The 22,454-nt window shown below is 50.5% G+C and overlaps 1 protein-coding gene and 1 long non-coding RNA gene across 2 annotated transcripts in view; one reads left to right on the forward strand and one right to left on the reverse strand.

Annotated features, from left to right (window-relative positions):
- The window catches only part of LOC128114015 (uncharacterized), a 4,997-nt gene extending 3,712 nt beyond the window's left edge, over nucleotides 1-1,285 (reverse strand). The window contains exon 1 of the long non-coding RNA XR_008219710.1: nucleotides 1,180-1,285. This is a non-coding gene — a long non-coding RNA (uncharacterized LOC128114015). The remainder of the gene's footprint in view (nucleotides 1-1,179) is intronic.
- An 8,747-nt stretch (nucleotides 1,286-10,032) lies between these two features.
- On the forward strand, nucleotides 10,033-20,004 carry Lhfpl5 (LHFPL tetraspan subfamily member 5). The gene is made up of 4 exons (XM_052744416.1): nucleotides 10,033-10,766; nucleotides 14,639-14,875; nucleotides 17,610-17,655; nucleotides 19,406-20,004. Exons 1-3 carry the CDS (start codon nucleotides 10,355-10,357, stop codon nucleotides 17,618-17,620), a joined length of 660 nt encoding a protein of 219 aa, XP_052600376.1. The 5' UTR covers nucleotides 10,033-10,354; the 3' UTR covers nucleotides 17,621-17,655; nucleotides 19,406-20,004.
- The last annotated feature ends 2,450 nt before the right edge of the window (nucleotides 20,005-22,454 follow it).

Here is a 22,454-nt window from a genome sequence, read left to right on the forward strand (position 1 = left end):
ACTCACAGAGATCCGCCTGGCTCTGCCTCCCGAGTGCTGGGATTAAAGGCGTGCGCCACCACCGCCCGGCTTAAAACAGCATTTTTTTATTAGCCAATGAGAAGGATTATCCCACAGCAGATAACATCTGGAAAAATGTACTTGGCTCTGTGTTTAAGATTGTGTCTTATAGCTGGGTAGGTAATACATGCTTTTAATCCTAACCCTTGGGAGGCAGAGACAGGAGAATCTCTGAGTTTGAGGACAAGTTTTAGGACATCCAGGGCTACACAGAGAATCACTGTCTCAGGGGTGGAGTGGGGAGGGGATTGAGTCTTACATAACATAGTGACATATGGCAAAAGCAAACGCAAGATTCTTCCTGATTCTATCTTATACCTGGGATGGAGGGCTGGGGTGGAATCCTGGTGAGGGGCCTGAGGCACAGTGGCCCCTGAGCCCTTCGTGGGTGCCCACCCCTTCACCTTCTTCGGGATCTGCCCCCACCCACAGCAGCAGCCTCAATGAGCCACCTCTCTCCAGAGCCACCCAGATGAGGATGGACATCTGACCCACAGCCACCTTCAAGCTGAGTTGCGGTCTATGTGGTGGCTGACCTCGCTTGACAATCTGACACACCTAGGAAGAGCGACTGTCGGTGGAAAAATCGCCTCCGTCAGATTGGCCTCTGGCCATTTCTGCGGTGTTTTCTTGATTGTTAATTGGTGCATAAGAGCCTAGCCCGCTGTGAATGGTTCCGTCCCGAGGCAGGTAGGCATGGGCTGTATAAGAAAGATAGCTGCCGGGCGGTGGTGGCACACGTCTTTAATCCCAGCACTTGGGAGGCAGAGGCAGGCAGATCTCTGTGAGTTCGAGGTCAGCCTGGGCTACCAAATGAGTTCCAGGAAAGGCGCAAAGCTACACAGAGAAACCCTGTCTCGAAAAACCAAAAAAAAAAAAGAAAGAAAGAAAGATAGCTGAGGGGCTGGAGGGATGGCTCTTGTTGATAGTGCAGCCAGACCCAGGTTCAATCCCCGGCACACACATGGTAGTTTACAATCCTCCCTAACTCCAGTTCCAGGGTATCTGAGACATCTTCTGATCTCCAAGGCACACACATGATGCACATACATAAATGCAGACCAAACACTCATACACATGAAATAAGTAAGTCTAAAAAATTTAAAGAAAGAGAGGTACCTGAGTTCGAGCCTGGGAGCACCGGCAAGCAGCGCTCCTCTGTGGTTTTTGTTTCCAGCTCTTGCCTGGAGTTCCTGCCCTGGTTCCCCTTGATGACAGAAGATGAAATGGTGCTTTCTTCCCCAAGTTGCTTTTGTTTATAGCGCTCACTGAAACAAGAGAAAGAAAACTATGACAGCGTAAAAGTAGAAAAGTCCAAGAAGGTGGTGAGCCAATGGGAAGACTCATGTACAGGGAAGGAAGGAAGGTCGGATCAGCCTTCAAGAGGCACCACCAGCCACGGCCTGGTTTCCCATGGAGCTATGAAGGCAGGCATCAGGCACACACACACACACACACACACACACACACACACACACACACACACACTCTTTCCTAAAAGAGACACTCAAAGAATCAGCATGCAAGCTGGTCATGGTGGTGTGTGTCGGGCAGCACTCTGGAGGCCAGTGCAGGAGGACTGTGAGTTCAAGGACAGCCTGGGCTACCCAGCAAGATTGCTTAAAAAAATAAAACAAAAAGCTAGGTGTGTGCCTCATACCTGAAATATCAGTGTTCTGGAGGCTGAGACAGGAGAATTGCTGTAAGTTCAAGGCCAACCTGAGCTAGTATGAAATCCTGTCTCAATAAAAGAAGAAGAGGGGGGCTGGAGAGATGGCTCAGAGGTTAAGAGCACCGCTTGCTCTTCCAAAGGTCCTAAGTTCAATTCCCAGCAACCATATGGTGGCTCACAACCATCTGTAATGAGATCTGGTGCCCTCTTCTGGCCTGCAGGGATATGTTCACTGTATACATAATAAATAAATAATTTTAAAAAGAAGAAGAAGAAGAAGAAGAAGAAGAAGAAGAAGAAGAAGAAGAAGAAGAAGAAGAAGAAGAAGAAGAAGAAGAAGAAGGGCTGGGGAGATGACCCAGGGGGATAAAAGTGCTTGCTGCACCCATGTGAGGACTCTGACGTTCCAACCCTCAGAACAACATAAAAGCCAGTTGCCAGTCATCTGCGGCCGGGGAGGTGGAGACAGGGATCCTGGGGCAAACTGGCCAGCTAGACTAGCTGCAACTGGCAGGCTCCAGGTTCAGCAAGAGACTACCTCAATTCATAAAGCAGACAGTGATCACAGGAGACACCTGAGGTCAGCCTCAGGGCTCCACATGCACGCACACACGTTCAAACACACATGCACGCACACACATTCAAACACACATGCACCCACACACGTTCAAACACACATGCACCCACACACGTTCAAGCACACATACACATAGACGTGCCAGGAAGATCAGATGCAGATTTGGGTCTTTCATACGTGAGGGTTAAGCCACTATCAAACCTGCCCTGCTCTGTGCCCCCGGTATCTGACATTTCCACTGTTCCTAACCCTTCCCACGGTGCTGTTTTGTTTACTCTGTATCATTCAGCCTTTAAAAGTTATTTGTTTGACATGTGTTCTTTTGATTAAAGATGTGGTTTTTAAAAAATGAGATGAGGAAGTGGCTTTGAGGCCAGCGGCCTCTTTTTAGCTCTTCTCTCAACCTGCAGAGGCCTTCCTGTTTCTAAGTCCCCTGCCAAGACCGGAGTAGAAGGAGAGGGCAACTTCCGTGGCCTTACCACAGCAGTGGCAGGAGAATGGTGAGGGTGATCATGATGATGATGATGATGATGATGATGATGTGTATGGAATGTGTGTCTGTGCACCACGTGAGTGGGTACCTGGTGCCCTTGGAGACCAGAGGAGGGCGTCATATCTCATGGGACTGGAGTTAACAGACAGTTGTAAGCTACCATGTGGGTGCTAGGAATCGAACCTGGGTCCTCTGGAAGAGCAGCCAGCGTAGCTAGTTCAGGACTTCACAATCTGCTATGCTGGCGCCTCACCTGCTCTCTGGTCTTTCATCACTTTGGTCAGTCAACACACAAATGATCCCACCCTGCCCTGCTTTACAATCCTTCCCTTGCCGGTGCCCCCTGCACAGACACCTTCCTCCGCAGGACCCACAGTCAGGCTCCAGGACGCATGCCTGGGGGCCAGCTCAGGGTCTCTCCAGGCCCTGAGCTGTGCGCGATGTCCCCTGCCTCCGGCTTGGTCACGGTCACCTGATTCTGTAAATTAGAGGCTAAATTGCTAGTGATCCACGTTGAAGACCCGCAAGAGAATAAACATTGTTACATTGTACACATCACAGCCAAGAAAACTCGGACCAGTGCGGAGCGCCCCCTGGTGGCTGTGGGTTCCCGTGCGTTCATGCTCCGCTGGGCGCAGGTAGCTTGGCCCTGTGTGGTCGGTCCTGCTCGCTGGGGTGCCCTGATGGCTTGCGTTCCTTCTCCTTAATTTCTACTCTGGACACCGCGGTAATGAGGCCGACCTAGAATTTCCCGAATTCTATGCATGAACCACCCTATGCCCCATTGCGAGACTTTTGGAAATTAGTTCTCCGCTTCCACCACGTGGGTCCCCGAGACGGAACTCAGGTCCCAGGCTTGGTGGCAGGCTCCTTCTGTACCGCTGAGTAATCTGCTGGCCCGAGATCCTTTTTGTTTTGTTTTTTTTGAATTTTGTTTGTTTGTTTGTTTGTTTGTTTGGTTGGTTGGTTTTTCGAGACAGGTTTTCTCTGCGTAGCCCTGACTGCCCTCAACTCCCTCTTTGGCCCAGGCTGGCCTCGAACTCAGATCTGTCTGCCTCTGCCTCCCGAGTACAGGGATTAAAGTAGTGCGCCACCACCCCACCGGTTCCTGTGTTTGTTTCACTGTGGGACATGATGTCAAACAGCCTAGGTGTTTATGTTCACACTCGCAGGTAAGTGCTGTCTCAGCCTTGGTCAGAGAAGCTTCTGCTGTGGGCGCCGGTTAACGCAGAGACTAGTAAACTAGTAACAGAGACTAGTCAAAGTGCTGAGAATCGTGACTGCTGACTGCTTAGCCCGAAGTGGGACATCCACATGACCCCCTGCAAAGCTCATGAGAAGAGGTGGGCAGGAGGAATGGAAGAACTTCCAGAGCGCTGTAGGATGCCGTCTTCGGGACCTGCGTGGCTTCGGCACCGTGAACTCGCTGCCACAGTGGCTACCTGAGCAAGACCTGCGCACCGCCGGGCCCCTCAACCGTCTGTCAAGGACAGTGAGGGTCTCATAAGGCCCTGCCCCTCCCTGAAGACCTATAGGCAGTTACTGGTTGCTGGAAGAGGGCATCTTAGGTGGTGTCACCACTGGTAGGTAAATTGGGCTTGTCCAAGGAAATAACCACACCCCCAGCCGTGCTTATTCAAGAACCTTAGTTAAATGTTGTGGGCCGAAGGGAGAAAGATGTGAAACAGGAGAGGTTCAGTGGGAGGGGGAAGGGATAAGAGCGGACATGAGGGCGGTGATCAAAGTACATTCTACATGGGTGTGTGAAATTACAGAATCAAAAAGTAGAAAATATGATGAACCAGCCTGCCTCCATCTTAGGCTTAAAAACCATCTTACAGGCTCATTCCTGTTTATGATTAAATCTGTTTCTCAAGGATTGGGCTATGCCCCACCTGTAGCCTTTTTTTTTAAATTACTTATTTTTATTTTATGTGCATTGGTGTTTTGTTTTGGTTTGGTTTTTGGTTTTTGAGGACAGGGTTTCTCTGTGCAGCTTTGCGCCTTTCCTGGAACTCACTCTGTAGCCCAGGCTGGCTTCGAACTCTCAGAGATCCCCCTGATTCTGCCTCCCGAGTGCTGAGATTAAAGGCGTACGCCACCACTGCCCGGCTGCATTGGTGTTTTGCCTGCACATATTTATGTCTGTGTGAAGGTGTCAAGTGTTGGAGTTACAGACAGTTGTGAGCTGCCATGTGGGCACTGGGAATTGAACCTGGGTTCTCTGGAAGAACGGTCAGTACACTTAACCTCTGAGCCATCTCTCCTGACCCCTTAACCTTAACCTTAACTTGTAACCTTAACTACAAATGGCTCCTTACTGCATGTTCCAGGAAGGGCAATCATGCTTTTGTCTCAAAAGTTGTTTATAACCATCTTGCCAAACTAAATGAAACAAAACAACAACAAAAAAGAGGTAGTGAGTCACGCCTTTAATCCCAGCACTCGGGAGGCAGAGGCAGGTGGATCTCTGTGAGTTTGAGGCCAGCCTGGTCTACAGAGTGAGTTCCAGGAAAACTAACACAGAGAAACCCTGTCTCAAAAAACAAATAAACAAAAAACAAAATAAAACAAACACACACACACACACACAAAAAAAAACAACCCCAAACAACAACAAACAACCATCTTTCAGCCCCACCTTTATTTCTAGAGGTTGTTATGAGTACCTTCTTATGCCCACCTTGTAACCACGTCTTTGTCTCAGGAGGTCGTTAGGACTAACTTGTCATGCTTCTGTTCTGCTCCTATAATTCCACCTATTTGTCCTCCAAATCCACAATAAAATCTACCACAAAGATCTTGTCCTCCTCATGTCCAATGCTGACCTCTGCACCCGTTAGGGGGAGGCAGCCTGTGTACACGAATAAAAAATGCTTGCTTTAATTAATTTGGCCATGGTGATTTGGGTTGGTGGTCTTTCTCCTCACATCTTTGCGATTAACAAATATCCTCACTCTGCAAAGACTTCCTTGCAGTATCCTTCACCACCTGTCCCTACCACACTGTAACAACTACAAGGTTGTTTTCTTTCTCTGTAGTTTAGTCTTCAGGGTCATACGGATGAACTCCCATACTGCACTGCTTTTGGTGATCAGGCTTCTGTGACTTAGTGCAGATGCATCTGAGTCCCGGCGTGTTGAGGCAGGTGCCCCTCCCCGTCTACTCCCTCTCTCCCTCTCTTTTCAATGCTTGTGGGGTTGTGTGCTTAGGGTTGGCCACAGGGCCTTTATACGCTAAGCACCTGCTCTCCCACTGAACCCAAGTCCTAGCTTGCTGGTGTTTGAGGCACGGTTCTCACTCTGCAGCCCAGGCTGGCCTCAAGCTCACAGTCTTTTCTCAGTCTCCCAGGAACTGGGATGACAGGTGTACACTGCCACACTCAGCTCCCAAGATGGCCTGTCTCCACTGCACAGAGGTGGTCCAATGCACAACGGATCTGTACAGATATATGGCCTTTGGGTTGTTTCTTATAAGTATGGGGCAATTGCTATACAAATTAGTGTGTGCACACATGTACTGGCTCGTTTTATGTCAACTTGACACACACTATAGTCATCAGAGAGGAGGGAACCTCTATTGCGAAAATGCCTCCATAATATTGGGCTGTAAGCAAGTCCATAGGGGCAACCCATTGTGGGTGGGGCCACCCCTGAGCTGGTGGTCCTGGGTGCTATAAGAAAGCAGGCTGGGGAAACGACAAGGAGCAAGCCAGTAAGCAGCACCCCTGCATGTCCTCTGCATCAGCTCCTGCCTCCAGGTTCCTGCCCTGTGTGAGTTCCTCTCCTGACTCCCTTCAGAGATGAACAGGGATGTGGAAGTGTAAGCCAAACAAATCCTCCCCTCCCCAGCTTGCTTTTGGCCGTGGTGTTTTAGCCCGGCAATAATAATCCCAACTAGGACAACATGGAAAAGTTTGTGTGTAAACGCAAGTGTTCATTTCTCTGGGCCAAATACCTAGGTGTCATATATCTGGGTCACATGACAGATGCCCAGTTCAGTCTCTAAGAGGCTCAGTTTTTCTAAGTGGCTGAACTGGTACACAATGCCAACAGCAGCATGTCAATTCTGGATGCTTCCCATCTTCTGCTGGACTTATTATCATCAGTTTTTTTGTTTGTTTGTTTTAAGATTTATTTATTTATTATGTGTACAGCGTTCTGCCTGCATGTATGTCTGCATGCCAGAAGAGGGCACCAGATCTCATTATAGGTGGTTGTGAACCATCCTGTGGTTGCTGGGAATTGAACTCAGGACATCTGCTGGAAGAGCAGATGGTGCTCTTAACCTCTGAGCCATCTCTCCAGCCCTTATTACCAGTTTTTAAATATTTGGGGGGCTGGAGAGATGGCTCAGTGGGTAAGACCATGGGCTGTTCTTCCAGAACATCCAGGTTCAATTCCCAGCACCCACCTGGCAGCTCACAGCCATCTGTAACTCTAGTTCTGGAGTGCACAGACTTACATGCAGGCAAAACAACCAAACACTTTAAACAAAAATAAGAAAAACTTTAAAAAAAAAATGGGCTGGAGAGATGGCTCAGAGGTTAAGAGCATTGGCTGTTCTTCCAGAGGTTCTGAGTTCAATTCCCAGCAACCACATGGTGGCTCACAACCATCTGTGATGAGATCTGATGCTCTCTTCTGGCCATGCAGACACAGCACTGTATACATAATAAATAAATAAATAAATAAATAAATAAATAAATAAATAAATAAATAAATAAATCTAAAAAAAAGGAAAAACTCTAAAAAACATGGTATGCATATATGAAATTCTCAGGCAGTATATCTTTTAAAATATATTTAAAAATCTCTTAACTAGATATTTCTGTAAAGAAACACCCCCGCCCCCATGAGACACCATGCACAGGTTCTGGGTTAGTGGGTGAGTAGTTAAGAGCGTGTGAAATCCCATCCCTTGTGAAGTCTACCTTTTGGGGAAGCCCTGAGTGCCATCCAGGTGGGGCCACCATACCCCCTCAACAAATTTGTTCTTGTTGCCAACTCTCTAGAGCAAGAGGAGTCCCCAGCTGTCTGTCTCCACAGAGTTGTCAGGATGTCTGCCTGTGGATGTCTATTTACTAAGTGCAGGCTCCAGCCTCTGTCTGTCTAAGTCAAAACTCCTTAATTTTATGCCGGGCGGTGGTGGCGCACACCTTTAATCCCAGTACTCGGGAGGCAGAGCCAGGAGGATCTCTGTGAGTTCGAGGCCAGCCTGGGCTACCAAGCGAGTCCCAGGAAAGGCGCAAAGCTACACAGAGAAACCCTGTCTCAAAAAACCAAAAAAAAACAAAAAAAAAAAAAAACTCCTTAATTTTAACAAGGTCTCATGGTAACCTAGGCTGGCCTTGAACACGAGGTAATCCTCCTGTCTGAAGCCACACATGTGCTGGATTACAGGTGTGAGTAGCCATGCCCACTTCAAGTCCAGTTTTGTTGTCCTTGTTTGGTTGGTTGGATATTTTTTTTTTAATTTTATTTGCATTGGTGTTTTGCTGCATGTATATAGACTGTATGAGGGTGTCAGATCTTGGAGTTACAGACAGTTGTGAGCTGCCATGTGGGTACTCGGACATGAACCCAGGTCCGATGGGAGAGCAGTCAGTGCCCTTAACCACTGAGCCATCTCTCCAGCCCCTGGTTGGATATTTTTGAGACAGGGTCTCACTATGTAGCCTTGGCTGTCCTAGAACTCACTGTGTAGACCAGGTTAGCCTCAAACTGATAGTGATCCACCTGCCTCTGCCTCTCAAGCACAGAGATTAAAGGTGTACTCCACTACCTCTTTGGGCCATTAAAGCCCAGCTTTGCAATCCAGTTTTTAAATCTGTCTATGATTTATGAGTGAATGATGTGTGCCTGTGTGCGTGTGCCTATGTCACAGACTACATGTGAAGGTCAGAGGTCAAACACAGCTGTCAGTGCTCACCTTTCCCCTTGTTTGGGGAAGGCCTCTTGTATGCTTCTTCATAAACCGGTTTTGATGACTTGCAAGCTCTTGCAGATTCTCCCAGCTCCACCTCCTATCTTGTTTTACCTGGGTTCTGGAGATTTGAACTCAGGTCCTTAATCTTTTTTTTGTTTGTTTGTTTTGTTTTGTCAGAGCTGAGGACCGAACCCAGGGCCTTGCACTTGCTAGGCAAGCGCTCTACCACTGAGCTAAATCCCCAAGCCCCTGGTCCTTAATCTTTCATGGCAAACATTTACCCATGAAGCCCTCTCTTCAGCCCAAAGCCCATGTCTACTTTACTTAGCCCCCGAGTTATAATGTCGGGGTTATAAACGTGTTATTCTTTTATGTAATTTTTCCTGTATTTTCCTAGTTCTTTACATTAGCCATGTAATTGTCTACTAAAGCTGGGTATATATGGTTTATTTCTTTGTTTGTTTATTTGAGACAGGATCTTTTTTTTTTTTTTTTTTTTTGGTTTTTCGAGACAGGGTTTCTCTGTAGCTTTGCGCCTTTCCTGGGACTCACTTGGTAGCCCAGGCTGGCCTCGAACTCACAGAGATCCGCCTGGCTCTGCCTCCCGAGTGCTGGGATTAAAGGCGTGCGCCACCACCGCCCGGCTTGAGACAGGATCTTATGTAGCCTCTCCTTGAACTCCTGATCCTCCTGCCTCCACCTCCTGAGTGCTGGGATTACAAGTGTGAGCTACCACATCCAACAGGAGAAAAAAAAATTTTTTTTTTTAAAAAGAAATCTTCAGCAAAAACAGAAACTCGAGGAGAAAGGCCGAGTGTTGGACACCTTGCTATATTGCGGTTTGGGAATGGATTTTGCTATTCTTTATAGTTGCCGGGGTTTTCGCACCAGCTGAGGCTCACGGTCCTTGAAGGCAGGACCATATATATCTAGCCTCCACCGGCTCTTGGCAGTCATTGGCTGGAAGACCGAGCCGGAAACCACAGTGGAAACTTGCAGCCCTCGGGGTAGAGGGGGTGGTGGTGATGATGGCGGTGATGCTGCCGATGGGGTGAGGTCCCCGAAGGGTGGCCAGGGAGCCAGGGATGTAGAGGCCGGGTGTAGGGGCCGGGAAGCGTTTTTTGCAGCTGGGATCAGCCAGAGGAATGTGACAGCCGCGGCCCCACCCTCTGGAAAGAAGGGAGGGTTGGGTCTCGAGCTCGCTTCCCCTCCCGGATCCCCGTGGTCGCCGGCCCCGCCCTCTCAGGCCCCGCCCTCTCAGGCCCCGCCCCCGAGCGCTGGCGCTGACCGTGGTGCTGAAACGCGCGCTCAGCAGAGCCGGCCGGGCGGGGCCTGCGAGGGGCAGCGGGAGGGGCGAGCAGGGCGGCGGCGCAGGCCCAGACCCTGACCGACCTAGAGGAGCCGGCAGCCCTGAGACCCTCCCGGTCTGGGCGTCTTCTGCGAAGACAGGGCTGACCTTGGCTCGCTGCGCTCCTGGATACCCCGCGGGCATGCCCACGCTGAGCCCTGACCTCAGGCTGCTCCTCACACCAGGCTGAGGAGGGACCCAGGACCCAGCCCTTCTCCCTAGAGCCGCAGAACCTCAACCAGCCAGTGCCCCTGTCCCAGTCCTGCGGCCTTCGCCATGGTGAAGTTGCTGCCAGCCCAGGAGGCGGCCAAGATCTACCACACCAACTACGTGCGCAACTCACGCGCCGTGGGAGTGATGTGGGGCACGCTCACCATCTGCTTCTCAGTGCTGGTCATGGCCCTCTTCATCCAGCCCTACTGGATAGGCGACAGTGTGAGCACGCCGCAGGCCGGCTACTTTGGCCTGTTCTCCTACTGCGTGGGCAATGTGCTCTCGTCGGAACTGATCTGCAAGGGTGGCCCTCTGGACTTCTCCTCCATCCCCTCCAGAGCCTTCAAGACCGCCATGTTCTTCGTGGCCTTGGCCATGTTCCTCATCATTGGCTCCATCATCTGCTTCAGCCTGTTCTTCGTTTGTAACACGGCCACGGTCTACAAGATCTGTGCCTGGATGCAGCTGGCCGCAGGTGAGCAGGGCTGGCGGGAGGGCAGGCGGCTGGGACAGGCCCAGGGCACAGCTGTGGCTTCCCGTTCCTGTGGAGGCTCTGGGCCTTCTTCTACTCAGTGTTCCACAGAAGATTCTGAGGAGAGCTGGGCATGCTCACACCTATGATCCCAGCACCTGGGAGACAAGGACAAGAGGATTGCTGTAAGTTCTAGCCCAGCCTGGGCTACATTGTGACACTGTCTGAAGGAGGAAAGCCTGTGAGTCTTAGAAAGGATGAGGCAGGGACTACAAGATGGTTCAGCTGGTAAAGGTGCTTTCGACCATGTCCGACACTCTGAGTTCAACCTCCAGGATTCACATAATGTAAGGAGCAGAATCCTTTGAGTTGTCCTGTGACTCCATACGCATGCTGTGGCATGTGCCCATGAGTGTCACATACACGTACACACACAAGTAAAAACAAAAAAAACAGCCGGGCAGTGGTGGCGCACACCTTTAATCCCAGCACTCCGGAGGCAGAGCCAGGTGGATCTCTGTGAGTTCGAGTCCAGCCTGGTCTACAGAGCGAGATCCAGGAAAGGCTCAAAGCTACACAGAGAAACCCTGTCTCGAAAAACCAAAAAACAAAACAAAACAAAACAAACAAACAAATACTGGTGAGGGGGCATGCTGAGACACTGTTTGGTCCACTCATGCTATAAAGCTACTGAGCCAGAAAGAAGTGCCTTGGTGAGGGGCACATAGCTCCTGGTAGAAGCAATCAGGTGTACCAACACCCAGACCACCACACAACACGTGTGCTGCTCCCAGAGAGGGGAGGAAGGCTGTTGCCATGTGGCCTTGCACACAACCCCTGGGCCATGATGATGGCGCTCCCCAGATCTCTACCCTCACTCCGTGCCTTTTCCTGCCTCCAGCTGTTCCCATGGAAGATCCCAGGCTTTTGAGACTGTTGCTGTTCCTCTGGCTATGACCTCTCTCTTAGCAATTTCCTTCCAAGCCCCCTCCCCTCTTTTATGGTGGAGAAGAGTCTTCGTCCCTAGACGTGAACTCTATACTGAGTCACTGTTTCCTGAGGTGGCGGTGCACAGACTGCCCGGGGTCCTCTAACTCCGTGTCAGCTTGGCAGCTGCTTGTGGGGTCCCGAGGCAAGGCATCTCCTTTACTGCTCCAGGCTCAGGCGCTCCTCTTGGTCTTTGAGCCAGCTGATCTTGGTCTCCCCCAGAGCTCAGGAAGAGGTGACCTATGCCCTTCAGCAGCCTTTGGTCTCTGAGTCCCTAGCCACCCACAGATGCCCATCAACAGTGGTGGGGACGGGAGACTGGAGTCAAAGACATCGTTAGTTAAAGCAGTATTAACTAACTCGAAAACAGGGGTCTGAATGTCAGGCAGGCAGAGCTGGAGGGGACCCCAGCTTTAGATGAGGGATTAGGCTGACAGAGAGGGTTAGAGTTGGCCAAGGCTATAGCTGGCCAGCAGGCAAATCAGACCCTGGGAGAATTAAGGATTTCCCCCAAATTGGGTATATTCTAAAACCATTTTTGTTGTTGTTTTGAGACAGGGTTTCTTTGTGTATCCCTGGATGTCCTGGGACTAACTATGTAGACTGGGCTGGCCTTGAACTCATAGAGATCCACCTGCCTCTGCCTCCCAAGTGCTGGGATTAAAGGCGTGCACCACCACTGCCCAGCTTCTAAGGCCATTTTTACTGAGACCCATATTTTATAAGCATGATTCACAAACTACTTCATTTTCTAGTGAAGCCTCATACAACCCAGCAGTGAGTGTTCCTGCCTTTACTAACCCCTGGTTCAGACTTGTGGGTGAACACTTAGCAAGTGAAGGCAGACTTAATTCCCAATCTGACACGCAGGCCACTCAGCTGGCCTGAGTTCCTCCCCAGCCCCAAGCCATTTCCAAGCCTTGCTGGGAAGTAGGGATAACAGTCCATGGTGGCCATATCAGGAAGGGGCCATGAAAATCTCGCTCCAGAGAATGTGGATGTGTTTGCCAGCTGGTCTTCCCCTTCAGGGCTACAGGATGCTGGAGACACCCCATCCCTCCTCAGTGCTGTCTGTCCCCATTCCAGCATCTTTCAACAGGTGTGTTGGCTGAGCAGGCAGCAGGAGGCAGGCCTGGGTGGAGGATCCTCAGGCTATTTGAGTCAGATACTATCCAGGCCACGGAACTGAAATACTGATAGCAGAGGTGGCTGAGTGCCATCCCATGAAGCATTTATGTCCTCATCCCATGGGGTGAGGACAAAGGCAGGATTGTGTTCCACTCTGTGTTGGAGGTGGGAGGGGCAAAGGGGTGTGCCCCATCGCCAGCAACTGGGGCATGCATTTGTTACCTCACAGTTTCCCACAAAGCCAGAGGGCAAGGTGAGGGTAATTACAAAGACACAAAAATAGATGCCCCTGTAGAGGTGGGGGATTGAAGCCTAAAATACTGATGGAGCTTGGGGTATGGGCTGAGCATGTGTTCAGTTGTCTTCCCTGAATCTTGGTAACTTCCCATCATAGTGAATTTGGGTTATTATAACAAATTCCCAGAGGTGAAGGGGCTTTAACAATGGGCATTTATTTCTCGCACCTCTGGAGTCTGGATGATTGAGCTCAGGCTGGTACAGTGTGGCTCTCCTGAGGGTCATCCTCCAGCTGCCAACTGTTGACTTCTTGCTCTGCCCCCAAAGGAAAGGAAAGGCAGGAAGTCTCTCCAGGGTCTCTCTCTTTTTTTAAAAGTATTTTTTAGAGTTTTATTTATTATATATACAGTAGTCTGTCTACATGTAGACTTGCAGGCTAGAAGAGGGAACCATATTTCATTATAGATGGTTGTGAGCCACCATGTGGTTGCTGGGAATTGAACTCAGGACCTCTGGAAGAGCAGCCAGTGTACTCTTAACCTCTGAGCCATCTCTCCAGCCCTAGGGTCTCTTTTATAAGGGTGCTAATCCCATGTATGAGGGCTTCATCTCATGAGCTAATTACTTCCCAAAGCCCCACTTTCCCATAACCATCACTCTGAGAGTTAGAATTTCCACATACAGGTTGGGGGGCAGGATTCAAAACATTCAGCCCAGTGCATGTGATCTGTAGGGTCTGGTGATGGTACCTCACCCCTTGGGGACCCGATGAGGATGATACAGTGCACGAGAAGCATTTTATAAGCACTTGGCAAATGTGGAGGCCACAGGCGGCGGTGCTGAGGAACAAGAGTTTCCAACTGCCGAGCTGAAGCACCGCTCTCTCATGCTGTGTGCCCTCTGGCATCATCGGGGGCTCTGCTTTGACTGTTCTTGGTTGTCTTCGCTGCCATTATTGCAGAGGGAAGGAGCGTGGAGGGCTCTTGAAGAAAGCGAGAAGCCAGGGATGGGGCTGACCCGTGTTCATTTGGTCGAAGGACCTGAGTTGTAAGGTGTGCCATGAAAATGGAAGGCTCATCTGCAGCTCAAAACCACTGCCTGCCTCACCGTTACACTTTGGAGATGGAGGATGAGTGAGCATCTCTCAGAAGAGATGCATCTTGGGATCAGACGCTGGAGGGTTCTGGAGCCAGAGCAGGCAGTGCCTTGCTGAGCCCAGGGTGAGACTGGGAGAAGGAGAGAGCCACCCGGTGCGGGGCAGAGCCACCCGGTGCGGGGCAGAGCCCCCTGGCTGAGGAGCCTGGCTCTGTATCTATCCCGACTGCTGGTTCCCGGGACTTTAGCTTCACGACCTTCGGCTTTTCCACTTGTAATTTACACAGATGGAAGACGCTACCCCACCCCCATGTGGTTCCCAAGGCTAGCCCAGAGACCAGGAAGGTGACGAAGCAGTTGAAGGTGTGAGGGAGGCAGCTGGGGGGCATGCCCAGCCTGACACCACTGGTGCCCTCTTGTCTCCTTAGCCACCGGCCTAATGATCGGATGCCTGGTCTACCCAGATGGGTGGGACTCCAGTGAGGTGCGGCGGATGTGTGGTGAGCAGACGGGCAAGTACACACTGGGCCACTGCACCATCCGCTGGGCATTCATGCTGGCCATCCTCAGCATTGGAGACGCCCTCATCCTCTCCTTCTTGGCTTTTGTGTTGGGCTATCGACAGGACAAGCTCCTCCCGGATGACTATAAGGCAGATGGGAAAGGTACCTGTCTTCCTCTTGGAACTGTGGGTGGAGAGGTGGGTGGGATGGTGACTCTCAGAAAGCAGCGGAGACCAGACCAGACCCTGTGCCTGTCCTCCCTGAGAAAAGCCGGCAGGCCATTCAGAAAAGACCCATGAACAGGAAATGGCCCTAATACGGCAGGGGGAGCTACCCGGGGTCCTCCTAGGAGGCCCTGTAGCTGGGTTAAGTCATGGGGGGGTTGGTAGGGGGAGGGGGAGGGGGGTAGAAGACATGAGCTGCTGGGGAAGGTTGGGTGGGCTGTGTGGGTAGTCTTGAAAACACGATGGTGCTGAATGGACAGCTCCTGACGTGGGGATGGGGCGTGTGGGCTCCCAGGCGGCCTCTCCTCTCTTCTGTCTGTCCAACTCAATTTTCCACCAGCCAGCTACATCTGACATGGGCGGGGTGGGGGGGAGGGATTGGGACAACATGGACATGGATCCCTGGGAAACTTTCCCTGACTGCTTCCAGTTGGCCTCCTGTTGCCTGGGATTCTATGCCCATCCCCACTTGGCTCCTTTCTTCAGATTATCTTGAGGGGGCCTTTCCAGTGTCAGGATTAATCTAGCCAGAGCATAGCACCTGTCTCACAGCTCCAAGGATTCCCAAATGCTGTTCCTAGCAGGTGCCCACCATTACGCCTGAGACACCTTAGGGATGTCCCCAACCTCCCGAGAGCAGTGCCGTCACATCAGCCCTTGGACCTGGATGAGGGGCAGTAGGCAGCCTCCTGCCCCCTGCTGGGCCCGGGACCAAGGATACTCCCTCATAGGAGAAACTGGAAGCCCGGAGGCCAGCCTTCTCTAGCTGAGCCTGGAGCCCACCCACCTCTGTGACTGGTAATGGGGACTGTACATCGCCAGAGGTGGATCAAGATCTCTTTCCTTCATGGGGCTCCTGTAGCCGCTGGGTCCCCAAGGACCCCATTTAGGGGAAGGAACTGAAGCTGGGCTTTACAGAGTGCCTTCCCCAGGCAGAGATGGGGTGATGTTCACTTGCGGGGCCAATGTCATCACCACACACGGGACATGTACGGCAATGTAGGGGTTCCAGCAGCACTCTGCTCCGACAGCATCTCCTCCAGGGTTCAGGCTTTTCCAGGAAGGTGGAGTGGCAGTTGGAGCACTGTGTGTAGTTCTCTGTCCTTAAATCTGTCTTCACATATGCAGAGTGTTCTTGACTGTGTGCATTCTTTCTTTTCCGGAAGATTTATTCAGTCAAAGAGAAGCAGTCACTCATACAAATCCTCTCTGAAGAATGTCTTGTGCAGATGGCCTTTACTATTACAATGGCAGTCGCTGCCTTCTCCTCCTCGCAATCCCGCGGCATCTGTCTTCAGTCTTGCCCGATTTTTCTTTCCCCACACTTCATTACCCTCACTGTCACCCCGGGCCTGCTTAGTTTCTGTTATAGCTGAGTGCGTACACCTGGTTAACAGCCTCTAGTCAGAGCACAGAGCAGGGCCAGGAGGGGCAGACAGCCCTACACTTTCCGGTAAAGATGCGCAGCCCGGCTCAGCGCTGCCCCTCCCCTTCCTGGGTAGAACGAAAACCTGAAAACCTGAAAACCCGAGAGAGTGGCAGTGGTGCTTTGAGCACCCATGCAGCAGCGGTGGCTTCCTGGGCCCAGGAGAGGAAGTGTGGGCCTGGACGTCAGAACAGGAGTTCAGTGTTTGACTGCACTGTCCTCTAGCTGCTTAGATTTTTGAACATCAATTTATTTTTCTATTTCTTTTTTAACTCCCATTTTGTTTATTAAGACAGGGTTTCTCTATGTAATAGCCCTGGATGTCCTGGAACTCACTCTGTAGACCAGGCTGGCCTTGAACTCACAGAGATCCACCTGCCTCTGCCTCCTGAGTGCTGGGACTAAAGGCGTGCACCCCCACCGCCCAACTTATTTTCTCTTTATTTTTATTTTATGTGTATGGGTGTTTTGCTTCATTTATGTCTGTTCATCATATGTGTGCAGTACATGGAGGCCAAAAGAGGGTATCAGATCATCTGGGACTGGAGTTACAGACAGTTGTGAGCTGCCATGTGGGTGCTGGGAACCTGGGTCCTCTAAGAGCAGCAAGTGCTCTTAGCCACTGAGCCATCTTTTCAGGCACTGAATTTCAAACTCTTCATCCAAGCCTAAAAGCCATCAAGTTCTATGCTTTAAATGAGTTAATGTCGTATTTTACATTAATAAAAGTGAGGTTGTGCCGAGGGTTGGTCAGCATGTGGAAAACACAAGGATCGCTGTGGACATAGTCCTCTCCCCTGCCTCGCCAGTGTCTCTGCTTCTCCTCTCCCCTCTTGGCACACTGAGTTCCATCTCCAGCGCTGCTTCAGGCCCGCCCGCGGCTACAGCGGCCTGTGCAGTGTAAATGGACAGTACAGTCTGGGGAGGAGGGCTCTCTCCTAATTGAGAATTACCAGTGGAAATGCAGTCCTAGTCGTAAAAGTCAACAAGAGGCTCTTTAGAAAGAGGAATCTGAGCAGGCTGTGGTGGCGCACGCCTTTATCCCCGCACTCAGGAGGCAGAGGCAGGCGGGTCCTTGAGTTCAAGGCCAGCCTGGTCTAGAGAGTGAGTTACACAGAGAAACCCTTTCTTGAAAAACAAAACAAACAAAAAAGAAAAGACAGAAAAAAGAATCTGATGAGCTTGCAGCATGCAGGGACCTACCTGCAGCTAGGTTCCTCATGAATATTCTGTTCTCTTTCTCCAGAGGAGGTCTGAAGCCACTGAGGGGTGCTGAGCAACGCTTTTGGCAGGTGAGTCTGCGTGTGTGTGTGTGTGTGTGTGTGTGTGTGTGTGTGTGTGTGTGTGTGCTGACACAGGCTGGGTGGAGGTGGGCAGGCTAAGAGGTGCTAGCTATTTGATTCCACGACCTCCAGGGCGAGAGCAAACCCAGGGCTTGTGATGTAAACCAGCCAGGAGTTACTCTCGCAAACCAGTGGGGCCTGGCGAATGGAACAGAGAATTCCTGGAAGCCACCCTCGTGATTTGGGCTCTTATTCTCAGAAAGAATTTTTAAGTGATTTGTAAGAAACATGCTAGAAAACCTAATACAGACTGGGCAGTGGCAGCGGCGCACACCTTTAATCCCAGCACTCGGGAGGCAGAGGCAAGTGGATCTCTGTGAGTTTGAGGCCAGCCTGGTCTACAGCATGAGTTCCAGGACACGCACCAAAACTACACAGAGAAACCTTGTCTCGAAAAAACTTAAAAAAAAAAAAAAAAAAGAAAAAGAAAACCTTGTACAGCAGAAAATAAGCCACAGAGGGTAAAAAGCAATGCTCAAGAAAGCTGACCTAATAGAAATAATAGAATTATTTGGCATGCCAAATATTACATTTATCTTTCTGTTCCTGCATAGCTAAAAAAAAAAAAAAAAAGAAACAATGATTTCCAAAGGAGGCATGGTGTATTGATTTCCTTTTCTTTTTTGATTTGGAGACAGGATTCTCTATGTAGCATTGGCTGGCCTGGCCCAGAACTCACTATGTAGATGAGGCTGGCCTCAAACTTACAGATACCCACCTGCTTCTGTCTCCCTGAGTACTAGGGTTAAAGGTGTAGCCACCACACCCATCCTTGTATCGATTTCTTTATTGCCTTTTATCTTCCAAAATGACTTAGAAATTAAGAGAAAAAAACAAAAACCAGAAACCACCTCTTCTTCCCAAGTGTCATCTCCAATAGATGCCATTCGTTGAGCGTCAGGTGGTCTGTGTGCACAGGAATTATTCTATTCTTCTTTGGGAAAGTGCCTTCCAACCCTCGGCTCTGATGACGGTGATGATGATGATGGTGGTGGTGGTGGTGGTGATACTGGTAGTGATGATCAGCAGAGCCCTTGCTCCATTTAGTGCAGTCCAGCACCTGTGTTTTTGGTCATTGGGGAGCTTGTTCAAGGGCAACTCTGCCATAGCAGGAGGGACCCTCAGAAGCATTTCCCCACAGGTTCCGGGAACAGGGATCACATGTGAAGAGCACAGCCGAGTGTCTATTCTTCTCATGGTTCTCCAGTGCCCACCGTGAGACCCACACCAGTGGCTAGAATGCCATTTCCTAAACTGACCCTGCTGCCTGTAGACACTCGGGAGGCGCTGTAACATTCTGCTTTTCTGAGTGGAATCACCGAATCAAAGGGACTACACCCTCTCCACCCACATCCTCATGTTCACTGTGGTACTGGCAAATTCATCTTTTGCTGCACTAGAATCAGGAATTCCTGTCTGGGCAGAGGTGAAGTGTGACCACACACACACATAAATTTACATCTACTTGTGCATGTGTGTGTGTGTGTGTGTGTGTGTGTGTACATTTGTGGGGGTCAGAGAACAACTTAGGAAGCTGGCTGGTTCTCTCCTCCCCACTCCGGGTCCCAGGTATTGAACTTGAGTCGTCAGGTTGACTGCAAGCACCCTCACTCAATAAGACATCTTGCTGGGCCCTGTTGGTTTTTAATTGGCTTTTAAAGTGTCGTTTTATAATCTAGTGGTCTTTTGTCTTTTCCAGGCCATAATTTCCCTGGCAAGGAAAATCAGGACTTGGATTCCCTCAGAGATGAAACCTTTCCATCCAGCGTCCTGTTCCCAAATCCTCCGGGCCTGAGGCAGAGTCCCAGCACAGGGTAGAACCCTTCAGTCTCCCGCCACCCACACACAACTGTCTGCAGCAGATGAGTGCAGTGAGCCACATGAAGACATTAGGGGCAGAGTGCCACGAGGATGCTTACCCACAGAGACCCACGTTTTCTTCCTAGCTAGCATTTCCCACCAGCAAGCCACTTTACTCTTTGGTGGCCTCTCTGCTGGATGTTCAGCTGAGTCCATGTCTAGGGGCCTGAGCCTTACAACTCTGGCCACTAGAGAAGCATCTGGAAGCTAGGGGTGAGCATTGCCCCTTTGCTTCCCCTGTTCCCATACTGCTGCGCAGAGACGGGGGAGGAATAAAGATCAAACAGAGAACCAAGACATTCTCAAGGTGAATTTGACTCCTCATTGGAACCAGCAATCACATTTCCCACAGTGCCCACAGTGTCCCAGCCAGAACTGGCTTCTAGCTTCAGAAATTTGCCTTTACATGAAAATAAATTTTCCCAGTACTATCTAGCATTTCTGTGACAAGCTTGGGATTTGACATACCTGACGGGTGATCTGCCAGGGAACAGACATGGCTGTGGTGTTGGATTTGCCCTGTCAATTAGCTCAGAGCAGATAGACTCAGGAGGGAGGAGTTAGGAGGGGGTGCAACTCTCACGGAGCATATACAAGGCCCTGGAACCAATCCGTAACACTGGCCAAGAAAACAGCAAAAGCCTCGACCAAGGCAGGGTGGCACACACCTGTAATCCCAGCATTTGGCAGAGGCAGAACCATTAGGAAAACAAGGTCATCCTTGACTACATAGCAAGTCTAAGGCCAGCCTAAACTACTTGAGACCCTGCCTGAAAAAATCTAACAAAATCCCCTAAACCACAAAGAGCAGATGTGGTAGAGTTGAGGCTGAAGATCTCAAGGCTAGCCTGGGGGCAGGGGACGGGAGTGGGGGGGTGGGGAGGTAGGGGACAGGGGCAGGGTTACCAAAAATGAAAACTAGCCACTCTGGATGAAACGTGGACTTGCAATCTTCAGTGTGCTCTACAGCCCTTACTAGTTACCCTTGCTACGTGACACTCGCCCCAGAAGCCAGGGGCTTGGCACAACACTGACTTGGTTTCCCTGGGTCCTGCATCCCAGTAAAGCTGCCGGCAGGAATTTCACAGGCTGCTCCCTTGCACTCTCAGTTCCTCACCGGGACCGTCCTCCTCCACAGGCTACTCAGGTAGCCTGCTGCCTCAGAAGGGTCCAAGGCCCAACAATACAGTGCTGGGCAGCCACAGACAAAAGTCATGCCTCTTCCTAACCCAGTTCCCAGTGACAGACCATCTCACCCATCCTACTCTACAGGGAAAACCACAAATTGTTGAGAGGTGGGGATTATTAGGGCTTTTTGTATTATCTGCACATGTGTGAATGGATGCAGTGTACATATGTGTACCAGAGGGCCATGGTTTGGTGTTTGTTTATACAAGGTCTCACTACATAGCTCTGACTGGCCTGTTTCTGTGCTGGGATTAAAAGTATGCTATACCATGCCTGGCTTTCTCACAGAACCAGTTTACTGATCAGCTAGAATGGCAGCCTTGTCTCTACCCCTGTAGTGCTGGGATTACAGTTGCCTGTGACCACGCCCAGGCTTTTGTGTCCTGGTAATCCAAACTCACTTTAGAGTCATCTTCCCAGGCCTGGTGGTACATGCCTTTGATCCCCGCACTAGGGAGGCAGAGGTTCAAGGCCAGCCTGGTCTACAGAATGAGTTTGAGGATGGCCAAACTCTGTCTCAAAAAACAAAGAAAAAATAAAATAAAAAGTTACTTTTTGCAGCTACTCAATTTTCTGCTGAAATGGGTGTTGACTAGAATACTCTGCTGGAGCGCAGGTTACATTCCAGAACCCTCTAACAGTCTTGTTTCTAAGATATGGAACACTCTGCAAACCTGCTTGTTGTGTAGGCCTAAGAGCCACGTTGATCTCCACTCCTTCCAGGGTTAGGATCTGCACTACTGCAGTGAGCAGCTGGGCTACTGCAATGAGCAGCTGGGTTACTGCAGTGAGCAGCTGGGTTACTGCAGTGAGCAGCTGGGCTACTGCAGTGAGCGGCTGGGCTACTGCAGTGAGCGGCTGGGCTATGCAGTGAGCGGCTGGGCTATGCAGTGAACAGCTGGGCTATGCAGTGAGCAGCTGGGCTACTGCAATGAGCGGCTGGGCTACTGCAGTGAGCGGCTGGGCTACTGCAGTGAGCACCTGGGCTATGCAGTTACTCCTGGGCTATGCAGTGAGCAGCTGTGCTACTGAGGTGAACAGTTGCGATACTTTGGTGAGCAGCACACATTTGTTTTGTAGAAGAGGGCAGGCTCCACTCCTGAACACTCACTTTTGCTAACCTCGGAGCACTGAGAGCAGGGCCTACCTTGTCCATTTCCAAGCCAGGCACCCTCCTCTCTACCCAACAAAAATCTGTCTCGGAAGCACAGAAGAGCAGCTGCACTTCCCGAGAACAGCCAAGTTCTCTACTCGGAGCAAGGCTTACTGCACTAAAAATAGCAAACTAGACCCAATTAGCAAAGGGAGAACTGAGGATGAGAATCCATGGGGCTCTGTGCGATACAAGCCCTCTGCTCTTTACAAGGAACAGTCATGTGTGTCCACACAGAACTGATTCCAAAGCAAACTGCCTTGCATAGAATCTTAAAACTTGTTACAAAGTGGGAGTGGGTAGTGGCAGAAACAGCCTGGTCTACATAACTGAGTTTCCGGGCAGCCAGCAAGACCCTGCTTCAATAAACAAAAAATCCTAAAACAAAACCAACCCTCTGGGTTTATTATTTCAATATTTCTGTGGGAGACTGTATGCTATATGTAAAAACCCACCTCCAGCTTTTGGAAAATCTCAGTGGCTGCAAAGCAACCTCTGTCTTCAGCAGGCCTCCGGAGTGCAGTCCCTTCATCACTTCAACGCTCTC

This window comes from Peromyscus californicus, unplaced genomic scaffold (genome assembly GCF_007827085.1).
Source record: "Peromyscus californicus insignis strain IS unplaced genomic scaffold, ASM782708v3 Scaffold_19__1_contigs__length_69161282, whole genome shotgun sequence".
NCBI classification, from domain to species: Eukaryota; Metazoa; Chordata; class Mammalia; order Rodentia; family Cricetidae; genus Peromyscus; species Peromyscus californicus.

What these genes read in the sequence shown, in the direction of transcription:
- Lhfpl5 (XM_052744416.1), top strand. Translation starts at nt 10,355, where the DNA reads ATGGTGAAGTTGCTGCCAGCCCAGGAGGCGGCCAAGATCTACCACACC. An exon ending in CTGGATGCAGCTGGCCGCAG is followed by an intron (nt 10,767 to 14,638) that starts GTGAGCAGGGCT and finishes TTGTCTCCTTAG; the next exon opens with CCACCGGCCTAATGATCGGA.